The sequence below is a fragment of the Monodon monoceros genome, unplaced genomic scaffold, assembly GCF_005190385.1.
Source record: "Monodon monoceros isolate NGI ecotype Baffin Bay Population unplaced genomic scaffold, NGI_Narwhal_1 Super_Scaffold_12, whole genome shotgun sequence".
Classification (NCBI taxonomy): domain Eukaryota; kingdom Metazoa; phylum Chordata; class Mammalia; order Artiodactyla; family Monodontidae; genus Monodon; species Monodon monoceros.
Genome location: NW_021703768.1, coordinates 161,708,089 through 161,726,808, shown reverse-complemented (window position 1 = coordinate 161,726,808; position 18,720 = coordinate 161,708,089). Strand labels below are relative to the sequence as shown.

Sequence of the window (18,720 nt, the reverse complement as noted above, 5' to 3'; positions counted from 1 at the left end):
CCAACAAACACCTTCTGACTAATCCCCATATTCAGGCTCACTGGTCTGGTGGTGTCTGTTTTCAGAGGTGGGAAAGTAGTGGGGAAAGTTAGAAATTTTTGTTTGGATATAAGCTCCAGCTAGGGAGCAGAAATTCTGAAATTCAGCCCCTGTGACAGGTGGAGAAACTGAGGCTCAGAAAGTCTAGAACTTCGGGATTCTTAAACTCTCCATTTTGAGAATCAGATGAAAAATGTGGACCTCCTCTCTAGAAAACTCATCTTTGGCCATCGTTTTGCCTACATTTTTAGGGGCTTCCGGATGTCAGTCTAGTTAAGAATCCAGGCCCCAGGCGCCAGGTAAGTTCCCCAAGTCACCCTTGGAATTCTCCTTGCCTGAGGGAGGAGGCGGCGGCTCGGGAGGACTTAGGAGTGGGCCTCCAGGTGAGTCCCGGGACCTTTCAAGCCTGGTTCTCTTCCAGGCCACCCCAAATCGCAGCCCCATCTCAGGGCACCACCACTCAATTTCTATGTGAAAACGTGGTCCCCCCAGCCTCCCCACGCCGCGTCTCAGCCCACGCCTACGGCTCTGTGCCCCCCATCCCATTTCTTCAGCCCCTCGGAGTTTCTCCCGTAGCCCCAGGCCCTCCCCCAGCTCCAGCCCCTCCCTCCGCCCGGCATCGGAGCCCCCGGCCCCCGCCCCGGGAGCTTCAGAGGTGCAAACGCGCCCTCCCCCAACTCCTCCCGCCCCCGACTCCCCCCGTGTGGCAGCTCTGGGCTGGGAACTCGGCGGGGTCGGCCTCTCGGTTTCGCGTTCCCGCCCCGGGCCCCCGGCGCCGCGCCAAACCGGCCCTCCAACGCCGAGCCCCGCGCGTCCGCTCGCCGCGCCTGCCTCCACGCGCGCCGCTGGCAGGTAGGGGAAGCGCGGGACCATCGGCGGGCGGAGAAACCGGAGAGCAGCGGGTCGGGGGGAGGCAAGGGCGGGAGGAGGGGGCCGGGGCGACGGAGGGGGAGGGGATTCCTTTGTTTGCAGCCGGCAGCCCCGCACCCAGCCCCTTCCCCTCCCCGCGCTACGCTCGGCGCCGGCGTGGGGCGCGGGGACCTGGCGCGGGCGGGAGGGGCTCGGCCCGGGTTCGGGTAAGGGCGCGGGCGGCGGACACAGCCGGGCTCTGACCCGCAGGTGAGGGCGGGGCCGAGCGTGATCGCGGCTCCCGGGCCTGCGTCCCCGGCTCAGACCGGTGGAGAACGCGGCTGGCGGGCTCTGAGGACGCGTGCCCCCTCCTCGTCCGCGGAGCCCGGGATTCCTCGCTTCCTGCCCGCCGCCTCCCCCAGTTACCCCGTGCAGTGCGCGCCGTCCCCCCGCTCATTCATTCCACAAACTCCCGGGCGCGGTTCTCAGAGGCAAAGTGGGGGGTGAGGGAGGAGTTGGATCAAGCCAGGCCGGAGATGGAGGCCCCGTGGGCCCTGAATTCTGCCTAGAGAAGGCGTGCTCGGAGTGCAGACCAGCCGGGACAGCCTGGGAGCAAGGAACGGGTGCCCCTCACCAGCCGGGCTGATTCTTTCTCGCTTCCCCGTCAAAGGTGACAAAGGTCTTTTCCTTCTCAGAGGACCTTGGGACCACCTGGTCAGACTCTCATGTCACCCCAAGGCCCAGAGAGGGGCAGCCACTGACCCAAGGGCACACAGCAGACTCCCCGTCTGTTCTGCACCCAGGCCCAATTCTTCTCCCTGGTGTGGAAAGTGGGACTTGAAAGGGGCCCCCCATGAAGGCCACTTGGTCTGCCTTTTGTTCCCTGAGGGTTCAGCTTCCATCCTCCTAACCTTTGCCTGGTCATCTCCTCTGCCAGGAGTGGCCGTGTCCCCATCGCCTCCCTCCCATCCTTCCAGGTCCTGGAGAGAGCCAGCCACCTCCTGGAGGGTAGGGTACCCTTGATCTTCTTCCCGTCCCTCACCTCTGCCTGGGCTTTAGCTCCCACTCAGCCCTTTGCTAAATGTGTGATGGCCTTTGTTTGCTCCTCTGTGAAGTGGGCACAAAAGCTGTCCCTTCCCTGCTGGGCAGAGGGATGTTCTGTCCTTTGGGAAGTTCTAGCCTGTGCCCCCTGCTCCTGGAATCCTTTCCTCTCATCTGGATGCCTGCCCCAGCCTCTTCAACTGCGTGCTTCCTCTGGAGCCTGGACTCTGCAAGTCCTTCCACACTCCATCAAACACCCATTTCTGCCCTTGTTCCTCCCACTTAGAGCCCTTCAAGGGCTCTCCATTGCCCTTGACGTACAAGTAGAAGCTCCATTACACAGGTATGCACTCCTGAAACACCCTGGCTGCCTGCCACCCCCTCCCCTCCACTCAGCGGTCCACGATCTTCTTGCCTCTGCTCTCAGTGTGCTGTGTCTGCCCCGACACCCTTCTCTTGGATGACTCCATCGCTGAGACATCACACCTCCTCCGAGAAGCCTCCCCTGACTGTTCACCTGCTTGTGGGTCGGGGTTGGATGCCTCCCTGGGCTCCCACAAGCCCCCAGTTTCTCCATCCCAGCAGTGGTCCCACTGCTTCTGGTTCTCGTGGGTGCCCCGTGGCCAAGGGCTTCTTGCTGAGGTTGACTCTGCTTCCTCTCCGCAGCCTCCGAGGGACACGTCATGGTTCTGGAGGGTCTGTGCTTGACAAGGAGAGGGGCCGGCACCCACACCATGGCCCGGGACCCCTTGGCTCGGCTCTTGCTGGCCTGGACAGCCCTGTCATGCGTGGCGGGTGTCCAAGGCCGTTGGGATGGGGCTGTGGAGCCTGCAGGTCTCGGACGTGTGCGCAGGCGTGGCAGCCCAGGCTTCTTGCAGGGGTGTGTGGTACTCGGGATGCCGAGAAGCCCCTGGGGTGTGGGCTGGGCTGGGCTGTCCTGCTAGGTGCGGGGGGTGAGGCCCAGGGGATGTCCAGCTGGGCAGGGGCTCACCAGCCATGCCTGCTCTCCTGAAGGCCGAATGTGTGTGGCTCCCGATTTCATGCCTACTGCTGCCCCGGCTGGAGGACGCTGCCCGGTGGGAACCAGTGTGTTGTGCGTGAGTGTCGATCCCTTCTGGAGGTGGGGGGTGCAGGCAGGGGACACTAGGGTAGTTCTCTTACTTACTGCCAGCAAGTCCAGCCTTGTTTAAAAGTGGACTTGGCCTGGGACGTCTGGCTAAGCCACAGGAATGGCCCCTGCTTCTGTCTGCAGGCTCCCAGGCCACCCGCCCGTGTTTCTTTGTCGTACAACTTCCCTGTGTCTGTCTGCTTGTTGGTCCGTCCGTCTGTCTCAGTCTCTGTCTCTTTCTGTCTTGGTCTCTCTCTGAGTCTCTGTCTCTCTGTGTCTGTCTTTTTCTCTGTGTGTGTGTGTCTCAATCTCTCTGTTTCCCCACTCCCACACGCACCCCGTTCTAATGTGTCTAGAATCCGACTCTGCTTCCAGGAGATGCCCCCTCGCCTCCTCCCCAACAGTACAGCCAGTGCCCCAGCACCTCCAGCTTCTGTCCTTACTACTCAGCGTTTCTGGCCCAAAGAGCACCTCTGTCTCCCAATGGCTCTAGCAGAGCCTCGGCCCCCGGGGCACCCATGGGGTGGGGATGGCGGAGGATTCGGGTCCTGGCCTTGACCGTCACCTGTTACTCTCCAGCGGTCTGTAGGCACGCCTGCGGCGAGGGCTTCTGCTCCCGACCCAACCTGTGCGCCTGTGCTGATGGGAAGCTGGCCCCCAGCTGCGGGGTGAGCCGAGGTGAGCAGGAAGTGACCCTCCCAGGACTTCCCTGGCGGTCCAGTGGGTAAGACTCTGCGCTCCCAACGCAGGGAGACTGGGTTCGATCCCTGGTCGGGGAAGATCCCGCATGCCGTGTGGCGAGGTCAAAAAAAAAAAAGTAAAAAATGAAAAAAAAATTATAAGCTTAAAAAAAAATAAAGAAAGCAAGTGACCCCCCAGGGGTGGGAAGAGAAGGTGAGAGGCTTCCCGAAGCTTCCGGGAGCCCAGGCTGGTTTTGCTGAAGGACCAGAGCCAGGCTGGGCGCACCTGGTCCCGGCGCCTTGTACATGCATCTCGGGGCCTTCCTGTGTGTCCCTCTTCCCCGCCCGCAGGGTCGGGGTGCAGTGTGAGCTGCATGAATGGGGGCAGCTGCCGAGGGGAGTCCTGCCTGTGCCAGAGGGGCTACACGGGCACCGTGTGTGGGCAACGTGAGTACCCATCACGCACACCTGGGCTTGGGACCCCAGAGGTCAGGTCTCTGCTGCCACCTGCCCACCGCCCACGGGTCACTCCTCTGGGACCAGGATTGGAGGGGACACACTCATTGTCACAATCTTATCTCTTGGTCTGGGCCGGATTATGGGGATTCCTGCGTGAAGGAGGGCCCGTCCGGGCCCCAGCTCCCTCTGCTGCTGGAGGACCTCAGGCCACACCCCCCACTTCCTCCACAGCCGTCTGTGACCACGGCTGCCACAACGGGGGCCGCTGCATCGGGCCGAACCGCTGTGCCTGTGTGTACGGCTTCATGGGGCCTCAGTGTGAGAAAGGTACCAAGCTGAGCGTGGGGCAGGGGTTTGGGGGGAGGAGGGCTTCCTGGCAGCCCCTGAGACGTGGCCAGGCCCTGGGAGGGTCCAGCTGACCTCCTTCCTGCTGTCCCTGCTGCTGTGAAGGGCAGAGAAACTGTGCTCCAGGGAAGGGAGTCACGGAGGGCTTCCTGTAGAAGGGATAAGTCGGAGTTCATGAGATGGACACGCCCCCTCATGTTTCATCCTCACTGTTGAAATGATCCCACGGGCTGAGGTGGGTGGAGGTCACCTGTTGGGAGGCCGTAACCAAGACAAACACGGTGTAAAGAACAATGTTTTGTGAGAAGTTGGATGTTGGGGGGTGGGGTGGGCAAGGGGAGGGATGGAAGCAGGGACAAATCCCAGGTCTGCTCTGAAAACTGGAGGGAAGGTGGTGCAGCGGGGGGTAGGGAGGGGGAAGACCCTGAGGCTCAGTGTTGGCCGAGGAGCCTGTGGGTCACCCAGGAGGCAGCTGGACAGCCAGGCCTGGGGCTGCCCCATCCACGGGGCTGAAGCCCAGAGGATAATTGAGGTTCTTGGGGAAGAAAAGGGAGGGCAATTTAAGGGTCCACCAGAGAAATGGAGGCCATGGGCAGCTGAGAATGAGAAAGTGAACAAAAGCAGGTGGCGTTGGGGATGCCCAGGCTGGCGAGTTTTGCAGCTGTAGGAGCCATCAGAGTGCCGTGTGTGTCCAAGGAGCCCAGGAAGGCAAAAATGGGCAGGACCCTGGGACTCACCCCAGTGTGAAGGGTGCTGCTGGGGATGGAGGCCCATCTGTGGCTGAAGCCGGGTCGGAGAGGGTATAGCCATGAATCAGAAGCTGGAGGGGCTGGGGGTTACCTGGGTTTGAGAATGAGCATTTGGAAACTGGATTTGGCGAGAAAACAGAGTTGGAATTCGGGCTGACTTGGGGAGCAGTCGGGACGGCTGAGGGAAAATGAAGGTTAGTGGAGAGGGTGGGAGAGGAGAGGCCTGGAGCGGGGGTGGGGGCCCCAGAGAGAGGCAGGGTTGGGTGCCTAGGCAGGAGTGAGTGGGGTTCCAGGGTCCTGGATGACTGAGGTGAGATTCTGGGGGCCGTGTTTTGCTTTAGGAAGTCAGGACTGTCACGGGTCTCCCCTCCTTCATACAGGCCTAGGGGCTGGCTTTGGCGTCTCCTTCTGGAAGGGGCTTCCCTTGGTCCAGTGCCAGCCCCTTGATTGGAGCCATCTGGAGGATGGAGCCAGGAAGTCACATCTGGGCCCGTGCACGGTGGTTGGGGGGGCCAGTGAGACCACCTTCAGCTGGGTGGGGAGGGGGTGTCAGGGATGCAGAGTTGTGGGTTCAGAGCATTTGGGCGGATGCTGGGTCTGGGAGATTTGGCAGAGCCAGATGTGTGCTCAAGGATGAGAGAGGCTCTCCAGCGGGGTATCCATGGGTCCCTGCCCGGGCTTGAAGGGAGGGTGGGCCTGGGGGAGCGGTGGGGGTCTCCAGACATGCCCTGGGGTTTGTAGGCTTGGAGGTCCTGGCCTCTCTTGGAGGTTGGTTGGAGAATGCTTTGGAGAGAAAGGGTTTTGAAGGGTGAATAGAAGTTCATCAGGTAAGGAAGGGGAACAGTATGAGTAAAGGCTTGTGGTCAGGAAAAAAACCTGGTGTGTTGGTATAGGGAGGCTGAGAAGGTGGCTACTGCCGTGGTCCAGGCGAGAGAGGTAGAGGCCTGAGTTGGGCTTGCCGGGATGGAAATGCAGAAAACTATGGGGTGGGGGCAGCCTGAGGCCAGCTGCCCACATCCATCTGCCCTGCAGACTACCGGACAGGACCCTGCTTTGGTCGAGTGGGCCTGGAGGGGTGCCAGCACCAGCTGACAGGCCTCGTCTGCACCAAGGCGCTCTGCTGTGCCACTGTGGGCCGGGCCTGGGGCTTCCCATGTGAGCTCTGCTCTGCTCAGCCACACCCCTGCCGCCGGGGCTTCATCCCCAATATACACACGGGGGCCTGCCAAGGTGAGTGGGGGGGCCCAGTGCGTGAGGACCGAGGTCCTGGGAGCCAGGGCTGAGTGGGAGCCCTCAGCAGCCTTGGTTTCTCCCTCTGACGTGCCTCTCATTCCCTTGCAGACGTGGATGAGTGCCAGGCTATCCCAGGCCTGTGCCAGGGGGGAAGCTGTGTCAACTCTGTGGGTTCCTTTGAGTGCCGCTGCCCAGCTGGACACCAGCTCAGTGAGAACAGCGCCAAGTGTGAAGGTGGGCGACGGGGAGAGGTTCAAGCTGGGACCTCCTCTCCGCTCTGGGCGGCTCAGGCTCCCCTACAAGGAGGAGGAGGTGGAGGTGGGGTAAGGCTGGTGGGGGACTGGACTCTAACCGGACATGTATCTACATAGACGTGGACGAGTGTATCAGTGTGCCAGGCCTCTGCTCCGGGGGCGACTGCACCAACACGGTCGGGAGCTACGTGTGCACCTGTCCCCGTGGTTATGCCAGCAGCCTGGACGGTACCCGTTGCCTGGGTGAGCCAGGGCCCAGGGGGGCTGGAAGGGCAGAGGGCAGGTAGGAGACAGACCCTCTGCTCATCTATGTCTGCAACCCTCTGGTCCTCGGGCTCCTCTAGCCCTTCGATTTCTATGCCCTTCTGTCTTTTTCGGACCCCGGTTTCCATCCCCTCGTTAATTCTGGTTCCCTACCCATTGGCCTTTGTGCTCTCTGGACCCCAGTCTGAGAGGCTCTCTAGCCCCCATCTCTATGCCCTTTGGCTTTCTGGTCCCCTGTCTCGGTGTCTTGGCTGTGCCCCTCTGCCCCTCGGACTCTATGCCCTTCTGGCTCACTGGTTGCCTTTCTTCCCTTTCTGGCTCCCGCTGCTGTGCCCCTCTAGCCCCCGCCTCTATGCCCCTCTGTCCTTCTAGCCCCCACCTCTATGCCCCCTAGCCCCCACCTCTATGCCCCCATCTTGATGCCCATCTGGTTATCTGGCCTCCGTCTCTACGCTCTTCTGCCCATTAGCCTCTCTGGCCCCCTCTCTGTATCCCTCTTTACGCTCCCAAAGACTTTTTAAAAGTACCCCGTCTTCCCCCACACTGTGTTTGAGATAAACTGAGGCCCAGAGAGGGGAGGTTTGCTTAAGCCAAATCCGCAAGTCCAGAAGAGAGAGCTACCCACACCCCAGCTCCCCAGACCACCCCGCTCCCTGCCCCCAGCCAGGGTGGGGTCATCTGGGCTGTGCCTCTCCCTGGAGACTCACCCTCCTGGCTGGGGCAGGAGGATCCTTGGGTTCTCACTCCCTGTCCTGCTGTCTTGATGAGCTGGTCATTAGACTTCACAGGTTGCCAGTGGCCAACAGGGCTGGCCAGGAACACTTGTGGTGGGGCATGGACAGCGTCTTGGTTTGGGGAGGTGGGGTGGGCTTGGCAGGTCTCCAGCACCACTCGGACCTCTCAGGCTGGGTCTCTACCAGCCAGGACAGGGAATACTGTGTCTGGAGTTCTGCCAGTGTACCATGACCAGCGCCAGACCTATTTATTCCTCCACCTCCGGGGGCTATCTTGGCTGGCATGGAGGCTACCTCTGGGCACGTCCCCTGGACTGTAGCGCATTTCCCAACCACTAAATAGCAGAGCCTAGATTTGAACCAAGGTCAGGTGTCCTCTGAACATGGACTTGGAATTCAGTCCTGAGTTCCAACTGCTACTTAAGCTGCTTGCATACTCTGTGACCTTGGGCGAGTGACTTAACTTCTCTGGGCCTCAGCTGCCTCATCTGTGAAACAGAGATAATGGCTGTTCTAAACCACATGGGGAGGATTAAATAACAATTTAGGAAGAGATTTGCCCAGGGCTGGATGTAGGGGGCACTCAATACACATTCACAAAGACAGGGGAGCAGGGAAGTTGGGTTTGTTCGCAGTAGGTGCTTAATAAGCAAGGGCAGCATCATTTTTGTCAAAATTCTTACATTTTGTCTCGTCTTCCCTACTTGGGAAGTAGCTGCTTGGTCAGGTCCCCTGGGGTTCAGGGATTTGGGTTTTCATCCCGCCTAGCTCTCCAGCAGCTGTGTGACCCTGAACAAGTCTGTTGACCTCTTCTCGCCTGGGCAGGCCCAGTCCTGTTCGTGGGCCAGGGGTGGGGCTGGGAGTGCAGAGCCTCGACTCCCACACATGCACCTGGGGACCACCCCCCTACCCTCCCGCCAGGTGCACGGGGTATGGCTGGGGAGGTGGAAACGCTTGCTGTTTTCTCCGCCTCGGGCAGCTCAGGGACAGCTGCAAGGGCCCTCCCGGCTGGTGGGAGGGGTTTTTCCGCTGTGGGCCACTGGCCAACATTTGTGGGTTTTCGAACCTAAAAATATGCTCTTTTAGAGTCAGGGCTTGAGAAATATGATCACCGTGTAACGCCATCAGGCTCGAGGGCACAGTGGAAGCGTCTGTGGTTTTCGTACCTGGGGAGTCTCTGCCTCAGTCTCTCCAAGAGTTGCAGCCATCAGTCCACCAGTCTGCTCCCCCAGCCCCTCCTCAAATTCACAGCCTCTTAGGTTTCCCCAGAATGCCCAGGGCTGGTAGGCGGGGACACACAGATACAGATCCCAGCATCTCTGCTTGAACACCCAGCATGACTTCTCACCGGGGCAACCCCCTGAACCAGGGGTCTTACTCAGTGTGGTTGAATACCCACAGTGACAGGGAGCTTCCTAACAATGCCAGCTTTAGATGTTGGGACACTTTTGCTCAGCGTGAGCCTAAGTCTCCCTCCCTGGGGTAATTTGGAAATCTTGGTAATAAGATCCTCACTCAGTGAGGACTGGCCACGTGCCAGATACGGTGCATTCTGCAACACTCTACCGAGGTGAGGTGGGTGCTCTGAGCATCTCCTATCCATGGATGGAGAAGCTGAGGCACAGAGAGGCAAGGAGGTCTGTCCTGCAGATGGTGCTGGTAGAGCTGGGATTTGAAGTCTGGTAACGGATCCTCCCGACCCCCCCACCCGCTTGCAGACCACCGTGCCGGCACCTGCTTCTCGGCGCTGATCGTGGGCCGCTGTGCCGGAGACCTCGCTGGCCACTATACCCATAGGCAGTGCTGCTGTGATACGGGCAGGTGCTGGGCAGTTGGCCCGGCCCCTGAGCTGTGTCCGCCGCGGGGCTCTGGTGAGTGGCCTGGGGCCACCTCCCACCTTCCTCTGCCCCCAGAGCTTGGCCTGCAGGTTGGGATCCCGGGGCACAACCGAAGGCTTGGCCTCCAACCCCGCTTCCTTGCAGATGAGTTCCAGCGACTGTGTGCCCTGGGGTTCCCGCTGCTGCCCTCCTACCCAGGCCCCTTCCCCGGCCTCCCTGGCTTCGGATCCAGTGGGCGTGGGGTTCCCAGCCTGGGCCTTGGTGACACCAATATTGGTGAGGACTTGGGATCCAAGACTCCTCCCTTGGGGGAAGGGGGTCCAGGCCTCAGAGACAGAGAGTCAGGGCTTTGGAGTGTGGGTCCTGGCCTGGGCAGTAGGGATGAAAGTACTGACAGTGGTCTGGGGCTGGGGGTAGATTGGGGATCCAGGCCTCCACGTCAGGGTTTGGGTTTTGGGTGAGGGTCTAAGGCTGGCGTGGGGGGCTGGGGGTCTCAGCCAGGGTGGAGGTGGGGCAGGACTCGGCTGAAGTGGGAGAGCCTGGCCATAGGGGTAGGGTTCCAGCTTCTTGAGTGGGTGTCTGAACCCGGAGGTGAGGTCCAGACCCAGGGGGCCAGCACATGCTCGGGTGCCCCACGTCGGCCCTACTCACAGGCACAGCCACGCTGAACCAGACCATTGACATCTGCCGACACTTCACCAACCTGTGTCTCAATGGCCGCTGCCTGCCCACCTCTTCCAGCTACCGCTGCGAGTGTAACGTGGGCTACACCCAGGACGTTCGGGGCGAGTGCATCGGTGAGCAGCGGCTGGGGCAGGGGTGGGCTGGGGGCAGGGGAGCGCCCTGGTGGGCTGGGGCTCAGGGTCCTCTGCCTGCAGATGTGGATGAGTGTGCCGGCAGCCCCTGCCACCACGGAGACTGCGTCAACACCCCTGGCTCCTACCACTGCCGGTGCTGGGAGGGCTTTCAGGCGACGCTCACCAAGCAGGAGTGCGTGGGTATGGCCGTCCATCGGACAGTGGGGGTGACCGGGAGCCTGACTGATGGAACCTGCATCTGAATTAGAGCCTGGGGGCCAGGAGGACGCCTGCTGACTGCCCGCCTGCCTCCCCACCAGACATGGACGAGTGCATCGCCAGCAGTGGCCTCTGCCACCACGGCCGCTGCGTCAACACAGCAGGCAGCTTCCAGTGTGTCTGCAATGCAGGCTTCGAGCTCGGCCCCAATGGCAAGAACTGTGTGGGTGAGTTGAGGGTGAGCGGGTGGGGAAGCGGCTTCTGGGCCCCAGTAGCTGCCTTCTGCATCTTGCCACTCGTGCTGCATCACCCACCTCCCTCCTCACGGTGGGTCCTCTGCTCCCCTTTCTGAGCCGAACCAGCCCATCTGAGATCCTCCTTGTGGTCTATCCAGCCCCTACTCACTCCTTCATTCTCTCCTTCCTGAATTCATGCCCTGAACCCCAGGAAGGGGCCTTTGGGGTAAGACCATGCCATCAGCTGTCTGCGTCTGCCCCTGCCCCTGACTCATGGCCCCTCACCTGTCCTCAAGAGAGTCTGGCCTCCGAGAGAGGTGGGTCAGGACTGTGGAGAGCGCCCCGATCTCAGGCTCCCTGTGGGGTATGGGGGTGCCACCCAAGCTCCCCACAGCTTGTAGGGGCCACCGGGGGCTCCCTTTATTCTTTTCTGTCACCCTCTCTGAGGGGACCTGCCTTGTAGTCTTCCCTCATCAGGAAGGATTTTCTTCCTTTCATTCTTTTTTTTTTTTTTTGCAGAGCATTTACTTTCTGTTGATTTTTAGATACATTTAGAAAGTTGATTATTAAATTAGCTATTTTCTTAGCATTAACTTTAGGTATAGTCATTTATGTCTGTGCATAAATCATTATAATTTTTATTTGCATTGCTTTTTATTAGTTAGATATCACCTACTGAAAGTAATTTTGATTAATTCATTGTTTTATAATTTTACCATCGTCTTTCTCTTTTTTTTTTTTTAATTTTTGGCTGCTTTGGGTCTTCGTTGCTGCACACGGGCTTCTCATTGTGGTGGCTTCTCTTGTTGCGGAGCACGGGCTCTAGGCGCACAGGCTTCAGTAGCTGTGGCGTGTGGGCTCAGTAGTTGTGGCTTGTGTGCTCTAGAGCCCAGGCACAGTAGTTGTGGTGCACGGGCTTAGTTGCTCTGAGGCATGTGGGAACTTCCCGGACCAGGGCTCGAACCTGTGTCGCCTGCATTGGTAGGCGGATTCTTAACCACTGCGCCACCAGGGAAGCCCTACTGTCAAGTCTTTAATATTTCCTTCAGATCTCTGCATAGTCTGTAACCAGTAAGAGTTGAAATCCTTAATCAGTGTTTTTCTTGGTACGTATAAATTTTATTTTTTTAATTTATTTTTTGTAGTTGAAGTATAGTTGATTTACAATGTTGTGTTAGTTTCAGGTGTACAGCAAAGTGATTCAGTTATACATGTATCTATTCGTTTTTGGATTCTTTTCCTTTATGGGTTATTATAAAGAATTGAGTATAGTTCCCTGTGCATTCTTTCTTTTTTTTTTTTAAATTAATTAATTAATTAATTAACTTTTTGGCTGTGTTGGGTCTTCGTTTCTGTGCGAGGGCTTTCTCTAGTTGTGGCAAGCGGGGGCCACTCTTCATCGCGGTGCGCGGGCCTCTCACTATCGCGGCCTCTCTTGTTGCGGAGCACAGGCTCCAGATTCACAGGCTCAGTAATTGTGGCTCACGGGCCTAGTTGCTCCGCGGCATGTGGGATCTTCCCAGACCAGGGTTCGAACCCGTGTCCCCTGCATTAGCAGGCAGATTCTCAACCACTGTGCCACCAGGGAAGCCCTCTTTCATTTTTTTTAAAAAACCTTCTTAGCATCTTTATTGATATATCATTCCATACCATAAGAGTGGCCATTTAAAGTGTACACTTCAATGGCTTTTAGTACAAGCATCACCACAATCTAACTTTAGAACCTCTTTATCACCTCCTCTCCATTAGCAGTCATTCCAGAATCCTCTCTCTTCCCCCCAGCCCTCGGCACTAGGCTAATCGACTTTCCGTCTCCATGGATTTGCCTGTTCGGGGCATTTTGTGTAAATGGAATCACGTACTCTGTGGCCTTTTGTGACTGGCTTCTTTCACTGAGCATCATGTTTTCAAGGTCCACCCATGTTGTAGCGGTTGTCAGAACGTCATTCCTTTTTATTGTCAGATGACATTCCATTATACGAGTAGACCACATTTTGTTTATACGTCATCAGTTAATGGCTATTTGGGTTGTTTCCACTCTTTGCTGTTGTGGATAAAGCTGCTATGAATGTTCATGTACAAGTTTTGGTGTGGACCTTTTCTTCATTTATTCTTTCCTTTCCTTCCCTCCCTCCCTCCCTTCTTTCCTTCCTTCCTTTTGGTACAGTCCTTTATTGTTCAAAACTGATACTTTGGTAAACAAATCATTTCTGCACCCACCGCCTTTCTTTAAATTAGACTGTTTTCTTCTCAGCTGACGGTTTTTGCCCTTTTCTTTTTAAATTCAAGTGAGATTCACACAAGATAAATTTAATCATTTAAAAGTGAAAAATTCAGTGGCGTTTATTTAGTAGTTCCCAATGTTGTGCACCCACATTTATTCAATTCTTTTCTGCAGGAAAGTAAACGTAGCATTTTTAAGTGAACAATTTGGTGGCACTTAGGATATTTCCAAGGTCGTGCAACGACCATCTCATTTATGCAATTCTTTTTTGTATTTTTAAAAATCGTGGCACAATATACATAGTGTACAATTTACCATTTAACCCTTTTTTTTTCTTTTCCATTATAGTTTATTACAAGATATTGAATATATAGTTCCCTGGGCTATACAGTAGGACCTCGTTGTTTATCTATTTTATGTACAGTAGTGTGTATCAGCTCCATTCCTACCCTTTTTTTTTTAAAATTTTATTTATTTTTGGCTGTGTTGGGTCTTCGTTGCTGTGAGCAGGCTTTCTCTAGTTGCGGTGAGCAGGGGCTACTCTTCGCTGCAGGGCGCAGGCTTCTCATTGCGGTGGCTTCTCTTGTTGCAGAGCACGGGCTCTAGGCGCGCAGCTCCAGTAGTTGTGGCACGCGGGCTCAGTAGTTGTGGCTCGCGACCTTTAGAGCACAGGCTCCGTAGTTGTGGTGCACGGGCTTAGTTGCTCCAATGTGGGATCTTCCCGGACCAGGACTTGAACCCATGTCCCCTGCATTGGCAGGCAGATTCTTAACCACTGCGCCACCAGGGAAGCCCCCTACCCTTTTTAAAGGAACAGTTTGGTGGCATTTACTACATTCATAAAGTCATGCAAACACTACCTCATTTTTTCCATTTTTTTTGCATTTTTTATTGTGGTGAAATATACATAACATATTTAGCATTTAAACCATTTTTAAAGGAACAGTTGGTGGCATTTAGTGCATGTTGTGTAACCACCACACCTCACGTATTCGACTTTGAGCATCTATTTATGGAGCACCTACGGTGTGCCAGGATGGAAGATGCAGACTCGAGCTAGTGGCCCCAGTCTTGCCCCAGGGGAGTTCACACTCCAGCAGTTCACTATATCCAAGTCGACATAGTTCCCGACAGTCACGTTTTGTCCTGTCAGGCTCGAACTGCCCTGGGAAGGGTCCCTGGAAAAGTGAGGGGGCGGGGCTGGTCTACCAGGCAGGGCTGGCCCAAAGAGGGGTGACTGCTGGGACCCTGCTGGGAACCAGCCTCTCCTGGTGTCCCCAGACCACAACGAGTGTGCCACCACCACCATGTGTGCCAACGGAGTGTGCCTGAACGAGGACGGCAGCTTCTCATGCCTCTGCAAACCCGGCTTCCTGCTGGCGCCCGGTGGCCGCCACTGCGTGGGTGAGGCTGGAGGCTGGACCACAGGGGAGTGATGGGGATTGGGGAGGAAGAGGTGAGGGGAGGCGGCAAGGGCAGGTGGCGGGGGACTGGGACCTGTCGCAGTCGCCCACGGCCCCCCGCAGACATCGACGAGTGCCAGACACCGGGCATCTGTATGAACGGCCACTGTACCAACACCGAGGGCTCCTTCCGCTGCCACTGCCTGGGGGGGCTCGCGGTGGGCGCGGATGGCCGCGTGTGCGTGGACACCCACGTGCGTAGCACGTGCTACGGGACCCTCAACAAGGGCTCTTGTGCCCGCCCCTTCCCCGGTGCCGTCACCAAATCCGAGTGCTGCTGTGCGAGCCCCGACCACGGGTTTGGGGAGCCCTGCCAGCTGTGTCCTGCCAAGAACTCCGGTGAGGGTCGGCTGCCCCACGTCCACCCGCTTTCCTTTAGTTCTTGCTTCTAGTTGATCACCCAGGGGGCAGGAGGGGACAGTGGGGGGGGGGGGGGGCTGGGCTCGGGGGGGGGGGGGGGGGGTGGGGATTTCTCTCCCCAAGAAGACACGGAAGGAAGTTGCTCTTCCCATTGGGGGGGGCATCTTAGTCCCAGACCCTCGCTCATCTCCAAGGGGCCACGTCTTGGGCGTGGTTTGGGTTCGGCAATGGCCACTGACCCCTCTCGCTCTGCTTCCGCCACTCCAGCCGAGTTCCAGGCCCTGTGTAGCAGCGGTCTTGGCATCACCACGGATGGCAGAGGTGAGCGGGGCAGTGCTGGGACAGAGGGGTGGGGTCGTGGTTGGGCACTGTCATGTCGCTGGGGCTGCCGTAACAAAGTACCACAGGCTGGGAGGCTTCAACAGCAGACGTTTATTCTCCCACGGCTCTGGAGAGGCTAAAAGTCCGAGATCAAGGTGTGAGCAGGGATGGTTCTTTCTGAGGCTGTGAGGGAGAGTCTGTCCCATGCCTCTCCCGCAGCTTCTGGCACTTCACTGTTAAATCCTCAGCTGGTAGAAGCATCACCCTGATCTCTGCATTCATCCTTTTTTTTTTTTTTTTTTTTATTTTTAAGTTTACAATGTTGTGTTAGTTTTAGGTGTACAGCAAAGTGATACATACATATCTATTAGATAGATACGTAGATACATACATAGATACATACATATCTATTCTTTTTCGGATTCTTTTCCCTTATAGGTTATTAAAAATATTGAGTTCCCTGTGCTATACCGTAGTCCTTGTTGGTTATGTTTTATATATAGTATTGTGTATGCTATTCCCAAACTCCTAATTCATCCTGTCTTCATCTTTTTTTTTTTCACGCCGTGCAGCAGGCAGGATCTTAGTTCCCCGAGCAGGGATTGAACCCGTGCCCTCGGCAGTGAAAATGCAGAGTCCTAACCACTGGACCACCAGGGAATTACCCCTCTGCCTTCCTCTTGACATGGGGTTCTCCTTGTGAGAACCCCAAATTTCCCCCTTTTATAAGGATACAGTCATATTGGAATGGATTGCGGGTCCACCCTAATGAACTCGTTTTAACTGGATCACCTCTGTAAAGTCCTTGTCTCCAAATAAAATCACATGCTGAGATCCTGGGGGTTAGGACTCCAACCTATGACACCGTCCCTTCCTGAAACAGCCTTTCTGCCTGAGCAAGAAATAAAAGGACTTAGAATAGTCAGATTTCCCATCCACTGCTAGGCCATCAGGGCAGGACAGATGTCCACCCCTCCCCCACCCCCTGTCAGTTAAAGGGACAGAGTCTGGAGCCAGATGCGTGGGTTCGAATCCTGGCCCTACTATTTATTGATTGAATAACCTCAGGCAAGTTACCTACCGTCTCTGTGCCTCCTTGTCTGTACAGTGGAGACAACGGTAAGACCCATTTCAGGGATGTTGTGAGGATCAAATGAGCTAATACGCTTGGCGCAAAATAGTAAACATCCTATAACGGTAGTGATTATGATTGCGCTTTCTTTTTCAAAATTATGTCGCTGCTGTATAAACATCTGTTCCATGAGTTCCAAACGGGGGACAGTTTTGTCCCCCCTCCCGAGGGGCCATTTGGCAATGTCTGGACAGATATTGGGGAGGGTACTACTGGCACCTCCTGGGTAAGTCTGGGAATACTGCTCAACATCCTACAATGCACAGGATGCCCCCCGTCACAGCAAAGGGTGATCTGGCCCCAAATATCCACAGTGCTGAGAAACCCTGGTTTCAAGGGGAAGGAGGCAGGGTCTAGGCTGGAGCTCTGGCCCCCGGGGACATGGCTTCTGGAGCCTCCAGGGAGCCAGGGCAGCTGCTGACGCCCTCCTCCTGGTGCAGACATCAACGAGTGTGCCCTCGACCCTGATGTCTGTGCCAACGGTATGTGTGAGAACCTGCGGGGCAGCTACCGCTGCATCTGCAACCTGGGCTACGAGGCAGCTGCAGCCGGCAAGGAGTGCATGGGTGAGCATGCCCGGCAAGTGGACGGGCAGGTGGGTGGGCCGCCCCCACTGCACACCCCTCACCCCGCTCTCCCCCCCTCATCCTGCAGATGTGGATGAGTGCGCACTCAACAGCCTCCTGTGTGACAACGGGCGGTGCCGGAACAGCCCTGGCAGCTACAGCTGCTCCTGCCCCCAGGGCTTCAGCTTCTGGCAAGACACGGAGACCTGCGAAGGTACAGGGTCGCGGGGCACACAGCCACGCACACATGCATGCAGATCCTTATGCACGCTGCGTGCTCTGGGTACACACATGCTCAAAGACGCATGTATACCTGCATTCACGCACACAGACACGCTCAGAGGCATACATGTATTCACAGTCTCACGGTTACACACACTCAGGTACACACACAATACCCACATTCACACACTTATTCTCACACTTTACACGCATGCTCACAGCCACAGTTACACCCTCAAAGGCACACCCTTATGCAGACACTCAGACCCTCCGACATTCACACATGGGTGCATATGATCACTCAGTTACACACACCGGTACTCACACAAAACACACTCACATACCCATATTCACACTCACAGACATTCCCACAGTCACACACCCTCACGTGCACACTTTCAAAGATATGTGTGGGCCCACATTCTTTCACTCACCCTTTCACACACTTAGGCTCACAGCCACACACACTTATGTGTGCAGTCACACACACCCTCACATACCTGCACAGTTGTGCACTCACATGCTCATACATACTCACGCTTATACACAAGAATACGTGCCCATCCTCCCTCTCCCACACGCGCAGTCACTGACACATACGCGTGTTCAAGTGTGCATGCTCGCCATTGCCCACACACACGTTGTTGTGATGACCTTGCCCATTGCACAGATCCCTTGGCACTCACAGACGCCTGCACGCGCACACACGCACACAGTCACGCACAAGCTTTTCGCCTGGCCCCACCCCTCCCCTGGTCCTTTGTCTTCTTTCCAGCTGACAACCCTCCCCCACCCTGGCCACACCCAGGCCTCCATCCCCTCTGGGTTTTCCTCCTGCCTCTCACCTGTCTTGTGCCATGACCGACCCTTTGAGGGCCACGATTCCCCACCGTGCCTATCCCTCTGCACTTTTACCTGTGTGCGCTCCCAGGACCCTGCACGTCAGCGTGCTTGTGCAGGTGCACAAGACGATTCAGTGCAAACTCACGTGCGTCTGAGCCTGCGCAGTCCGTTCCTTGAATTCTGACCGCTTGCGCCCCCTGCCTCTGGACTTTGGCAGCCGTGGGGAGGAGGGGCCCCTGGTCAGGTGGGGCTCCCCCTCCTGCAGCTCAGGACTCGCTGTGGGGTGGGGCGGCTGGTGGGGGGGCTGTCCCTGCAGACATCGACGAGTGCCTGTCCAATCCGTGTGTGAACGGCGTGTGCCGCAACCTGGCCGGCTCCTACGCCTGCGAGTGCGCCCCCGGCAGCCGCCTGGGACCCTCCGGCACCGTGTGCTTAGGTGAGAGGCCCCACGGAGCAGCGGGGACCCCAACGCCCCGGAGTAGGCTGGGTCGTTGCGGGTCGGCGTGCAGGTGTGGGCCCGCCAGGTGAGACAGCAAGCCCCTCCTCGCAGACAGCACCAAAGGCACCTGCTGGCTAAAGGTCCAGGATGGCCGCTGCGAGGCAAACCTGCATGGAGCCACCCTGCGGTCCGAGTGCTGCGCCACGCTTGGGGCTGCCTGGGGGAGCCCCTGCGAACGCTGTGACATGGGTAATGCCCTGGAGGGGGGCTCCGGGGGCTCCCACGCCATCGGGACAACTGGGGGG

At 57.2% G+C, this 18,720-nt stretch overlaps 1 protein-coding gene across 2 annotated transcripts in view; it reads left to right on the top strand.

Annotated features, from left to right (window-relative positions):
* Nucleotides 1–2,630: 2,630 nt before the first annotated feature.
* Nucleotides 2,631–18,720, top strand: part of FBN3 (fibrillin 3) — a 60,246-nt gene continuing 44,156 nt past the window's right edge. The window contains exons 1-20 of one of the 2 annotated variants that reach the window (XM_029218591.1): nucleotides 2,631–2,809; nucleotides 2,944–3,026; nucleotides 3,617–3,715; nucleotides 4,069–4,164; nucleotides 4,408–4,503; nucleotides 6,303–6,500; nucleotides 6,612–6,737; nucleotides 6,875–7,000; nucleotides 9,474–9,626; nucleotides 9,738–9,869; nucleotides 10,247–10,390; nucleotides 10,472–10,591; nucleotides 10,711–10,836; nucleotides 14,351–14,473; nucleotides 14,596–14,871; nucleotides 15,160–15,213; nucleotides 16,786–16,911; nucleotides 17,000–17,125; nucleotides 18,293–18,412; nucleotides 18,527–18,664. In XM_029218591.1, the coding sequence (XP_029074424.1) occupies nucleotides 2,664–2,809; nucleotides 2,944–3,026; nucleotides 3,617–3,715; nucleotides 4,069–4,164; nucleotides 4,408–4,503; nucleotides 6,303–6,500; nucleotides 6,612–6,737; nucleotides 6,875–7,000; nucleotides 9,474–9,626; nucleotides 9,738–9,869; nucleotides 10,247–10,390; nucleotides 10,472–10,591; nucleotides 10,711–10,836; nucleotides 14,351–14,473; nucleotides 14,596–14,871; nucleotides 15,160–15,213; nucleotides 16,786–16,911; nucleotides 17,000–17,125; nucleotides 18,293–18,412; nucleotides 18,527–18,664 (2,608 nt within the window). In that variant the 5' untranslated portion in view covers nucleotides 2,631–2,663. Of the gene's footprint in view, nucleotides 2,810–2,943; nucleotides 3,027–3,616; nucleotides 3,716–4,068; nucleotides 4,165–4,407; nucleotides 4,504–6,302; nucleotides 6,501–6,611; nucleotides 6,738–6,874; nucleotides 7,001–9,473; nucleotides 9,627–9,737; nucleotides 9,870–10,246; nucleotides 10,391–10,471; nucleotides 10,592–10,710; nucleotides 10,837–14,350; nucleotides 14,474–14,595; nucleotides 14,872–15,159; nucleotides 15,214–16,785; nucleotides 16,912–16,999; nucleotides 17,126–18,292; nucleotides 18,413–18,526; nucleotides 18,665–18,720 lie in introns of those variants that run through there. The other variant, XM_029218590.1, reaches the window with a different exon arrangement.